The sequence below is a fragment of the Capra hircus genome, chromosome 3, assembly GCF_001704415.2.
Source record: "Capra hircus breed San Clemente chromosome 3, ASM170441v1, whole genome shotgun sequence".
Classification (NCBI taxonomy): domain Eukaryota; kingdom Metazoa; phylum Chordata; class Mammalia; order Artiodactyla; family Bovidae; genus Capra; species Capra hircus.
Window position 1 is genome coordinate 76240441 of NC_030810.1, and position 12294 is coordinate 76252734.

Genomic DNA, 12294 nt, shown 5'->3' on the forward strand with positions numbered 1-12294 from the left:
TCCTTGGAAGGAAAGTTATGACCAACCTAGATAGCATATTCAAAAGCACAGACATTACTTTGCCAACAAACGTCCGTCTAGTCAAGGCCATGGTTTTTGCAGTAGTCATGTATGGATGTGAGAGTTGGACTGTGAAGAAAGCAGAGTGCTGAAGAATTGATGCTTTTGAACTGTGGTGTTGGAGAAGACTCTTGAGAATCCCTTGGACTGCAAGGAGATCCAACCAGTCCATCCTAAAGGGAATCAGTCCTGGGTTTTCATTGGAAGGACTGATGCTAAAGCTGAAACTCTAATACTTTGGCCACCTCATGTGAAGAGTTGACTCATTGGAAAAGACCCTGATGGTGGGAGGGATTGGGGGCAGGAGGAAGAGGGGACAACAGAAGATGAGATGGCTCAATGGCATCACCAACTCGATGGACAGGAGTTTGGGTAAATTCCAGGAGTTGGTGATGGACAGAGAGGCCTGGCGTGCTGCGATTCACGGGGTTGTAAAGAGTTGGACACGACTGAGCAACTGAACTGAACTGAAATGAACTGAAGCACAGTATCTCCACAGTCCCCATTTTGATCCCATCAATATGAGAATAACATTGAAGGGTTATAGTATCCTTAATCTCAATACTAATAAGAATTTATCCTAAATGTTGTTTAGTATATACAGTTGTATTTTTTCTTATTTGATAAAGCCAGGAAATAATAATCTAAATTAAGTTTACCTGTTTCAGTTAAAAACTTGCCTTGGCCAAATGTCTATTGAATTGAGATGATTTTCAGTAATTCATCAATATTCACAGGCATTCATGCTAGAATCTGAGATTTAAAGTATCATTAAATCTTGTCCCTTAATAAAATCACCAACACAGTTTTGTTGGTTTTACAAAAAAAAGCAACAATTGAGAAGTAGTTCATGGAGTGCTGCTTATTATAATTAACAAACACAGCATTTCTTTTCTTTGTCCAGCTATTCTTTTTCATCTTTTGTGATATTCAGTAATCAACCTAGACCATCATTTCTACCTAAGCATTGTTTCTGAAATTTAACAAGCACTAAATCATTTCTTTTATTTACATAATTTTTAATTTCTTTTAGAATATTAAATATCTAAGTGTGGTGGGATTTTTTTTCCCTTAAAATAATGTGGAAATGACACCATGAAGTGGAGTTTTGCAGAAACTAATATGAGAAAGGAGAGAAAATAATATGAAGTGTTTATTTTAAAACCAAACTGACACATTTCAAAGAAAATATAACCTAATATTTGCAAACAGTTAAAATGCTGGTCATTTTAAAGGTTAGCTTATACATAAACATTATTTCAGAAACAATAAAAAGAATTCAATGAACACATACCAAGAAATCGTACAGTTCTCCTCACCAGTGGGTTTATATAGCAACAGTCTCCAGTTAAAATAGTTTTCTCCTGGTTTTCAAAATCCCTTGTGGCCAGTTGTAGGCAAAACACAGCAGTTTCTCCAACTATTATCTTGCAAGGAAATAAAAGATTAAAGAATATTATAATTTAACCAGCATAAATGCAGAATATTTCTACTTTTACAAAAATGAATAAAAAGGAGTTCTTCTGAGTGGTAACAATCTTGATATAAAGCTGAACCATATTTGGTTGATCAAACCTTTTTATTATAACCTCCCCCCATATATATAAAACCCATATTTCTCTTAATTCAAAAATGTATGAAATTAATATGGTATGGGATAAGGGGTGGGATGGGATGGAGGTCCAAAAGGGAGAGGATATATGTATACATATAACTGATTCACTTCATTGCACGACAGAAACTAACACAGAATTATAAAGCAACTATACCCCAATTAAAAAACATCCCCCAGTAAGGAACTGGAGCAAGTGTCATGTATCATAATAATATTGATGAGGAAATGAGAGCTTGAGGAGGTTAAACAATTTGCTCCCCATAAGGCCAATCACAAGCCAGACAGAAATTTCTGACAGTCCTCCATCTGTTGACTCTATTTAATACCACAAACAACCACACTAGAAATAAGATTATGAGAAACGAAACCAGAGCCAATAGCACATCTTCCAATTTGTCATTGTTTAGGTCACTTTTTAGGTCATCTTATCAAGGTTAAATTCCCTGACACCCACTAGAGAAGTGATTTTGGGGTCTTTGTGGAAAGCAATATCTATCATTTCAAGATATTCAAAATTCTAAGTGGGAGGTAGACAAGGAGTGTTTGACTGATTCTGCCCTCTGAGCCTCCTCTTCTCCAGGGCAGGTATCATGGTGTCTCCACCGACAGGTTGGCTCCATCCCACAGTACACTGAACCCCGAGCTCAGTCTGTTAACACACTACAGTCCCTAGACTGTAGCAGACACCCAAGAATTCTGAGTGTATGAATTAATTCATCCTCGGTAGATCAGAGGTCTTCGTCTGCCTCTTTTACTTGATTCCTAATAACCAACATTTTCTGCCTTGTTTCTGCAGTGAAGGCTCTACCCTATACCCTAGTTCCTTTAACCAGGTTCTGTGTGCTTAGTTTCTGACTTGCTTACCCATTTACAGTTACCAGACTAAAAGCTGCCTTGTTCAGGCTACTCTTCCAAGTTTCCCTAATGATAACCTCTTGCTTGTCTGTATCTCTGCACGTTGCACTTTTCTGAGTTTTCTGTTTATGTCTTGAGCATACCTGACAAACACTGTCAAGGTCAATATTATCTGGCTACCACTAAAAGTGTGTGTGGGCTAGTTGTTCAGTAGTGTTGGACTCTTTGCGACTCTGTGGACTATATATCCCACCAGGCTCCTTTGTCCATGAGATTTCCCAGGCAAGAATACTGGAGAGGTTGCCATGCCCTTCTCCAGGGGATCTTCCTAAACCAGGGATTGAACCCAGGTCTCCTGCATTGCAGGCAGATTTTTCACCACCTGAACCACTAAAAGAATCCCACTCAAACTGGATTAAGAATAGGGAATTTAATCTAAGGTTGGCGGGTTATCTCAGAACCTAGTGTTGTAACGCACAGGATTAGGTCCAGGGTTGGAAATGTCTCAGGAGTCCAGGCAGCCATTCTCTCAGTCTCCTTCTTCTTTTCTGGAGTCATGCTCTCACCTCAATTCTCTGAATGTCTGACTCATTCTTGTCTCTCTGCAATCTGTGTCTCCTGCTTCTTAGTGTATATGAGTGCCCCAGCAGGCTTGCCCCAGCAAGAACTCTGTGTTGAACATGTCAGCTCAGTTCAAGGAAAATTCAACTAATTAGATTTACTGAACCTGGAGTCGAAATTCCTGGACGGTTCAGCTTGAGACAGGTGTCTCTTCTGGTCCAATTAATCAAGGTTAAGAAGGTGTGCTATGGTGTATGAAAACTGCCTTATGGGTATAAAGGTTAGTTTTCAAAGAGTCGCAGTGATGTCTACTTCAAACTCCCATCCATTACACCTTGCTGGACCTCCTCCCTGCTAGCTCTTGCCTAGACTAGCAATTTCCATCATGTTCTCTGGATACTGTGTTTTTTTGCCTACCTGGACTTTACCTAATCAAATGCATGTGCCTAGGCCCTAGCGTCTGCTTTTCTTTAGTGGGTACGTCTACTTTCCATGCTCTAATTCTCCCTCCCTTGCTGCGATATCTATGGGACCCCTCAACCAAATCATATTCTTAACTTCCCCCATCTCAACCTCCTAAGTCAAAACTCCCACTGCTACAACTCTCAGATAAATTCAAGTAATGAAAATAACACAATTCTTATTATGATGAACGCCTAGATGCCTCTGAGTTAAGGACACTGCACTGATCTTTAAAGAAGGGTTTATAATCCAGCTGGGAGGACACAAAATGAAACTATGGCAGAAGGCTGTACATGCTGAGTTTTGACTGGTGTGGATAGTAAGTGCCAGTAGAACATTTAGGAAGTGTCATGGACTCACTGAAGGCATCTATGGTGGCCATGAAATGGCGCCGCTAGGATCTCTGCTCTGGGAGGTTTTTGGTCTGATGGTCCCAGTTGTCACTCCTTTGGATTAATTACTGGGTCACAGGTTTCCCAGATGGTTCAGTGGGTAAGAAATCAGCCTGCAATGCAGGAGGCTTGCAGGAGACGCAGGTTTGATCCCTGGGTCAGGAAGATCCCTAGAGGATGGCCACTGCAGTATTCTTGTCTGGAGAATCTAATAGAGCCTGGCAGAGTATAGTCTATAGGGTTGCAAAGAGTTGGACACATCTGAAGTGGCTGAGAATGCATGTGACTAAGCACTGCCTGTGGGGTCTCCTAGAAATGGCTAAGCATGGTGGGGGAATTCAGGTGAGACTATTTCTCCGAGATGTGACATAAAGACTCCCCACAATTCTGGTCAAAGTTTTCTTGGAACCATGCTGTGCTCTGAGGTGCCTCCTACCCTATCCTTCCTTCCCTCTCTCCTTCACATGATCAGATCTTCATCATAATCTGAATGCTCTCCTTGCCTTCTCTGGCTTACCACCCTCCAACTTTTGTCTTTTACAAATGTTTCCCTTGATAAATCTCTTATATATTTAGTCACATTTGGTACCTGCTTCTAGGAGAGCCGGTAGCTCAGATGGTAAAAAATCTGCCTACAATGCAGGAGACTTGGGTTCAGCCCCTGGGTCAAGAATATCCCCTGGAGAAAAGGAAACAGCAACCAACTCCAGTATTTTTGCTTGGAGAATTCCATGGACAGAAAAGCCTGGCAGGCTATAGTTGATGGGGTCGCAAACAGACACAACAGAGCAACTCACACTTTCACTTTTTCCCCTAGGAGAACCTAAATTAACAGGACATAAAAGAAAGATAGGGGGTGATCCTTACTATACTTTAAGGAAGAATAATTAGTAGACAGATGGAGAGAATTCTGATGCAAGCCCTACAGAGAAGGCAGTATTAGAACAGGAAAGGAGAGAGCATTTCTCCCGGTAGCTCCCAAATTGACCTGAACATAGGCTAAGGTGGATTAAGTTTGCCTTGGAGGTAGAGGCTCTGGTCAGTGAATTGCAGACCTAAATTCTATGTTCTTTGATTTTTATTTTGATTCTTTTTCTCTTAGCCTGTCAGAAGCCCACTCTAGAGGACTTCATTTCTCCTAAGGCTTTCCCAAACCCTGCTACTAAATATTTCTCTCTCTCCCTTGGGCTCCAGATGCAAATCTCCACTTATTACATAGCAAAACCACTTATTACATAGCAAAATCTCTGCATGCTCAGATTGGCATGTTGAAGTGCTCTAAGTCTTCCTATCCGAAATGAAATTCCTGTCTCCCACCCTAAACCTCTTGTTACCTTGGACACACAGGCTGAAATTCTCCCCTTTACCCCGACACTAAACCTTCATTTCCTTCCTTTGCCTCTATCAGCTGTTAAATTCTATCAGCTTCCTTGCTCAGTCCAGTAAAGAATCCACCTGCAATGGAGGAGACTGCCTGCAATACAGGAGGCCCTGTTTGATCCCTGGGTTGGTAGATCCCCTGGAGGAGGAACGGTAACCCTCTCCATTATTCTTGCCTGCGAAATCCCATGGACAGAGGAGCCTCGTAGGTCACAGTCCATGGGGTCACAAGAGTCGAACGTGATAATGACTAAACCATCCCACCACCACCAGTGCTCTTATATTTTGATTATATTTCAAATATGTCCACTTCTACCATTCTCCCTATTTAAAAATTCAGTCCCTCATCATTTCTGTCCTGCATTAAAACATCATCAGAACTCACCTCTGTGCTTTCATATTCCCTGCTCAAATTGTGTGCAATCCAGGTCCTCTATAATTTCCAGTGTGTCTTCATAGGTAATGCAATAACAGGAGCTGTTTACAGACTATTTACAGATGAACCTAAACCCATCTTTTTCAGCTTCTCTTACAAACCTCCAGACATGCTATGTTACAGTCACAGCTAAACATTTTCATTCTCAAACATACCAAGCATTCCCGTATATTCTGGCTTTTGTACTCGGGCAATGGTAGGCAGTTCTGTTCTTAAGACATGATTTACATATTGCCTACTCTACTGCAGCTCTATTCCTGGGACAAGCCATCCCTCCCTCTCTGCATTCCAATAGCACTTTGTACATTTATTATGGTACTTTACACATGCTCTTATAAGTATCAGCAACATCTGTCTCCTCCACTTAATTGAGAGGTTCTCTGCGACAAGGATTGTATAATGTTTTCTTTATACTTTCATATTAAAGCACAGTGACTGGCAATGAATATGAATGGCTGCTAAAATGAATGAAATTTAGCTCAGTCTGCCCTTAGAGATAAGGACACCGATCCAGAGAGAAATAAAGAAGTTAATCATGTCTATTCCTGGCACAGCCAAAATCTGAATCCAAGATCAGAGCTATTTTCACCACAGCCTCTATCTAGGACTGTGTAAGCCTTTCCTCTAATTTTTCCAGGTTAAGCCAGATCACCTCCCTGCTCCACTCTGATACTCCTCAAGACTCAAGTCACACCCAGGAGTTCCATCGTCTTTCTATAGTTTTCAGGGAAACTTGTTGGGGCACAAAGCACCTTCACAGCTCCTGGGGTCTCTAGGTATGAGAGAGCTGAGTATAGAAAGACTTTCCTGATCCTTTTGACGCACATTCCAACCTTCCAACAAAGACCAAAAGAGCTTCACATCATCCTTTCTAACTCTGCCATTATTATTATTTTTTCAAGATTGTGTTTTCAGAGAAATTTCTTCATATTTCTACTGCAAGCTTTTGGTCCTTATATGTAACTGAGGTCTCACCACCATTGTCAAGAGAAGTTCTTAATCGGGAGTCACTGCCTGCCATTTTCATTAGACTCCCAGAGAAGCTCTTCGTGAAAGATCCTGATTGGCTGTTTTCTCTCCTGGGAGTGGGAGACAGGAAGCATGACAGGACAAAGACACATAAGCAAGAGATGGAGATGCTAAAAGCTTTGTCACTCCATCCTTTGTAGGTTTCCTTGATAAAATTCCCTTTCTCTGTGAACTTATAACTGAAAGCCGTTTCCAGAGAGAGCTGAGGGGACGAACAGTGCTAACTGAGCACGGACCCTCCCCCTGCCTGCCACAGGCCGCAGCTGGCTGCAGGGAGTGAGAAAGGAGTGGAACACTGGGAAGGACATCGGTGGCTCTGGTGGGGAAAATCGACTGATTTCCTGAGGGCCAGCAGTTCACAGGGGCCATTCCTCCCCTACCTCAGCAAAGATTCTGATTCACTGGGAAATAATAGAAAAAGGAAAAAAGACTCTAATGGTAGAGGGAGGTGTAGGCTGGCGCAGGAAGAACACAGCAGGAAGCCCTCAGGTCATTTCTTGCATCTGTTTTCCAGCTCCCCTCACATGGACTCACTAACCTCATCCCACCACCAGCCCTCCTCTGCCAAGAGAGGCGAAGGCCCCTGCTCCCCCAGTTCTATAGGAAACCCTGAAGCAACGTCCATGGAAGTTCACTCAAGATCTAGGACAATAGATCCAGAATGTGATAAGACGCCCACCAAGGGCTGGGGAGCTGATATTGAAGGGCTGTCACTACCTCACAGGGCTGCGTGTGAGCAAGTGCTGTTGCTTGAGTCACAGTCCCCTCCCCACCGCAACCTGACAGTCTACCTCCTTGGAGGAAACAGTTGTGCTCCTGAACCTCTCCCGCCCTGAAAATGGAAGCCCTACAGTCCACTGAGCAACCAAAATGGAGTACTGTGTTCTAAGTACTATGTCCTAGTACCATGATACATCCTCCTCCAAATGAGCCATCTGTCATGCTTTACTGAACTCACGGCTGACACCACGAAGCTCCATGAACCCTCTCTTGTTTATCAAGGTGTACCTATACACCGCCCCCCCTCTTCCTAAATGACCCATCCATGTCTCCATCTCATCTTTGAGGATAGATCTGGTACCCAGTTCTGTTTTTATCTTCTACCCTGTTCCCCAGTGAGTAAAATGCCCCAGCTGGCTGATGAATAGCAAGCTACAAAAATACAGCTGTGAATCATAAACCACTAAGTATAAATATCTCTATTATGAGCACATGCTGCCCTCATACCTCAACTCCCAAAGGCTGACCCTCTGGGAGATGTATTTCTTCATGACACACTGAACCAAGTTTTTTCTTATGACATCACAGTCAAACTCCAAACAGCTTCATGTTTTCATTTATAAAAAAATCCAATGAGAAATTCCTCTCCCCTTCAACTGCTGGCCACTCAAACATACCCATGCTTCATCAGCTTGAGATTAGTACAAGAAAAATATTTCCAATGTACTACTGCAGCAGAAACCATGCAATCAGTGTGACTACTTGGCACGCATCTCACACACTTCAGATATATGTCAGATAATACCTGGAAAGCAACTTGCATTCATAAAAGTTTAGTAATGGCACACAGTTAAATTTTAAAATGTAGGAGGGTACCAGGAGTTTATATGTGGAGTCCTATCAAACACATCATGCATTCTTGGTTATTATAAAGACACATATATGGAGAGTGAGCTCATTTCCCATCTAGCCAAGGAAAGTTCTAAGCTATACTAGGAGGGAAAAAGCTACATTGGGTACTGTCTTATTAACTTTGTATCATGATATAGAGAAACAAGTTTCTCCCATGTACATATGGATTTCATACTTGCTAAGTAAGAAAGTTGCTAACTTCTTGGAACAGTTTCCGAGTAAAACTGAGGTTCAGAGAGATGAGAATAAATTGAACTAAAAAAATAATACTTGGCTTCCCTGGTGGCTCAGATGGTAAAGAATCTGCCTGCAGTGCGGGAGACCTGGGTTTGATCCCTGGGTCAGGAAGATCCCCTGGAGAAGGGAATGTCTATCCACCCCAGTATTCTTGCCGAGAGAATCCCATATCTCATAGACAGAGAAGCCTGGTGGGCTAGGGTCCATGGGGTCGTCAGACATGACTAAGTGACTAACACTTTCCCTTTCCCAAAGAAGTAATAGTTGTACGATCCCTCCTAGCATTTAAGAAACTATGGCTATGTCTTGCTACAACCTGTAAATGTCAGAATTTGACCACCAAAAACTTGTGTTCTCAATTTCATAGCATAAAGTAGCTACTTAGCCTGGACCAACATTCCCTGCACACCTGCCTCTAGGTGACTTATATCAAGGGATGAGTGACTTATGACAGTTTCAGACCTACAAGGCAACAAATCAGGTGTCTTTCTGTATGTTCTCTGCCTCTATCTGCTGACTAGAGCAAAGAGATTTCTGGGTCCAGCAGTCGTTGGTGCCACAAAGTGGAAGGAGGCCAGGTCCCCGGAGGTAGCGGGCCTGCACTGGACTACTTCGTGAGTGGATGATAAACTCTAGTGTATGAAGTCACTGAATTGTGGGGCTAGTCCCTGAAATGTGATAGTGGCTAGAACTTGCTAATTTACCTGTTTTTCATAAAAAAGGGTTAAGTCTCAGGCTTAGAGTGTTCTGCAGAAAATAACGGTCTAGAATTTAAAAAAATTGATTTTCACTGTATTTATTTTATGGTTACCTTCTATATCAAGTGATGCTGGTATTCCATTTACAGTAATACATTTTCTTTTATAATAATGTTGGTAAAGTAGATTGGCTTGAAGAAGAAATAAATGATAGTTGAGGTGATATGCGGCCATGATAGAAATCATGAAGGTGAGTCCCTGAGAGGCAAATCTGGGAAACTTTTAATAATAGCTAATATAAAGCTCCGACAAAGCAAAGGAAACAAGATGAAATGCAGCCTATGGAATGGGAGAAGACACATACAAATCATGTATCCAATAAGGGGTTGGGAAGATCCCCTGGAGAAGGGAAAGGCTACCCACTCCAGTATTCTGGCCTCTGGAAATCCATGGACTGTACAGTTCATGGGGTTGCAAAGAGTCAGACACAGTGAGCAACTTTCATTAACACTAATTCAAAACATATAAGAACTCACACATCTCAGTAGCAACAATAACAACAAAAACCAACCCAATTAAAAGTGTATGAAGGAACTGAATAGGCAGTTTTCCAAAAAAAAAAGATATACAAAAGACCAACAGGTACATGAAAAGGTGCCCAACATCATTAAGCAACAGGGAATGTAAGGCAAAACCACAGTGAGAGATCACCTCACACTTGTCAGAATGGCTATCATAAGAGATGACAAGTGTTGGCAAGGCATGGAGAAAAGGCAACCCTTGTGCATTGCTGGTCTATTGATCAGAATGCAAGCTGGTACAACTACTACAGAAAACCATATGGAGGCGTCTCAAAAAATTAAAACTAGAACTACCATGTAATCCAGCAATCCCAAATCTGAGGGGTATTTATCTAAAGGAATTGAAATCAGAATACTGAAGAGACGTCTGCACTCTTATATTCATTGTGACATTTTTCAAAGTATCTAAGATGTGGAAACAACCTAAGCGTTCATTTACAGATGAATGGATAATAAAGATGTTTCATATATATGTAGTGGGATACTATTCACCACAAGAAAGAAGGAAATCCCACAGTGTGTGACAATGTGAATGAACCTTAAGGGCATTATGCTAAGTGAAATAAATCAGATAGGGAAAGATAAATATTGCATGGGATCACTTACACATGGAATCTAAAAAAGAAAGAAAGAAAGAAACAGTGAAATTCATGGAAACAGAGTAGAACAGTGGTTTGAATCCCAGGGACTGGGAAGTTGGGGAAATGCAGATATATGTGTCAAAGGGCACAAACTTTTAGTTATAAGATTAACATCTTCTGGGGGTTTAATGTACAGCATGATGATTATAGCTAAAAATACTGTATGATATACTTGAATGTTGCTAAAAGAGTAGATCTGAAACATTCTTCGAGTGCTTCATGAATAAAGTTGAGTTTTTGAATATGTCATGTTAATAGACCAGCTGGGAGGTTAGATTGGTCCTTCAAAAGTGTTTGTCACAGTTGGCTTTGCTTCCCTAAACTTTTTGGAAGTACATCTGCCACGTGATGTGTTGAATGTGGTTAAGTGAATGAATAAAATATCTCAGTAAAAAAAAAAAATTCTTATCACACAAACAAAGATGGTAATCATGTGATGGGACACAGGTGTCAGTTTATGCTATGGTGGTAATCGTTTTGCAATGTAAAATGTATCAAATTAACACACTGTAACCTGAAACTTATACAATGTTATATGGCAATCATATCTCAATAAAGTTCAGGAAAAAGCTTTTAAAAAACTTACATGACATGTACTACTTTTTAGGGACTATTCTCAGTACTTTGGAAATATTTTTTGTTGTTGTTCAGTCGGAAAGTTATGTCCAACTTTTTGCCATCCCATGGACTGCATCATGCCAAGCTTCCCTGTCCTTCATTATCTATAGGAGTTTGCTCAAACTCATGTCCACTGAGTTGGTGAAATTTAATATTTAAAACAATCCTCTGAGATAGGTATTGTTATTGAAATCCAGCTGCGGATGAGGAATATCAAGCAGAGAAAAAGTGCCTACAGTTGGGTACAGGTTGGGTACAGACTGAGGAACCAGCATCTCAACCCAAGGCAGTCCACCTCCTGAGACCATGCTCTTAACCTTTACATGTTACTGGTAGCAGTTAAGATGTGGGTGTGTGGCAACCAGGAAGCCTTAATACCCTAGGGAAAGGACAGTTTTAGCACAACCGTGGCTCAAAAGCAGCTTAGATTGAAGGATATGAAGCCAAGAACTGGATTTATTCCTGTGAATTAAGGTTTGTAGTCTTTAAAAAGGAGACTCCTGTTCAAATGCAGATGACAGGGGGCAGGAAGGCAACCAATGGATGGGGGCGATCATAATGAATCAATTTTTAGTTGGGAAACTAGAGGAAAGGGATCTGCTTTTTTGAGAGTGCTCTACGGGCAGAGATCCGTGGTCCTGACAGCAGCAGCATCCGCAGCACCTGGGAACTGGATGAAAATGCTGCTTGGATTCTATCCCAATTCTAATGACTCAGCAACTCTGGGCAAGAGTTCAGACCATTAATGTTCCAATAAGCCCTCAAGCTCTCTCAGGTCTTCCCTGGTGGCTCAGCGGGAAAGAATCAGACTGTCAATGCATGAGACACGGGTTCCATTCCTGGGTCGGGAAGATCCCCTGGAGGAGGGCATGGCAACCCACTCCAATATTCTTGCCTGGAGAATCCCACGGACAGAAGAACCTGGCGGGCTACAGTCCATAGGGTCGCAAAGAGTCAGACATGACTGAAGCAACTTAGCAAAGCAAGCAAGGGAATGTGCGATGCCTGGAACAGCATAACAGAGCAGTCTGATAAGTTGGAATAGTGTGAAAGTCCAGACACTAAGCCTGGGGTGCATACGTATGTGCAATGGGGGA

At 41.7% G+C, this 12294-nt stretch overlaps 1 protein-coding gene across 2 annotated transcripts in view; it reads right to left on the reverse strand.

Moving 5' to 3' along the window:
- PLPPR5 (phospholipid phosphatase related 5) overlaps nt 1-12294 on the reverse strand; it is a 135226-nt gene that overhangs the window by 88224 nt on the left and 34708 nt on the right. For both annotated transcript variants that reach the window (XM_005678058.3, XM_005678059.3), the window contains exon 2: nt 1355-1487. In XM_005678058.3, coding sequence (XP_005678115.1) covers nt 1355-1487 — 133 coding nt within the window. The remainder of the gene's footprint in view (nt 1-1354; nt 1488-12294) is intronic.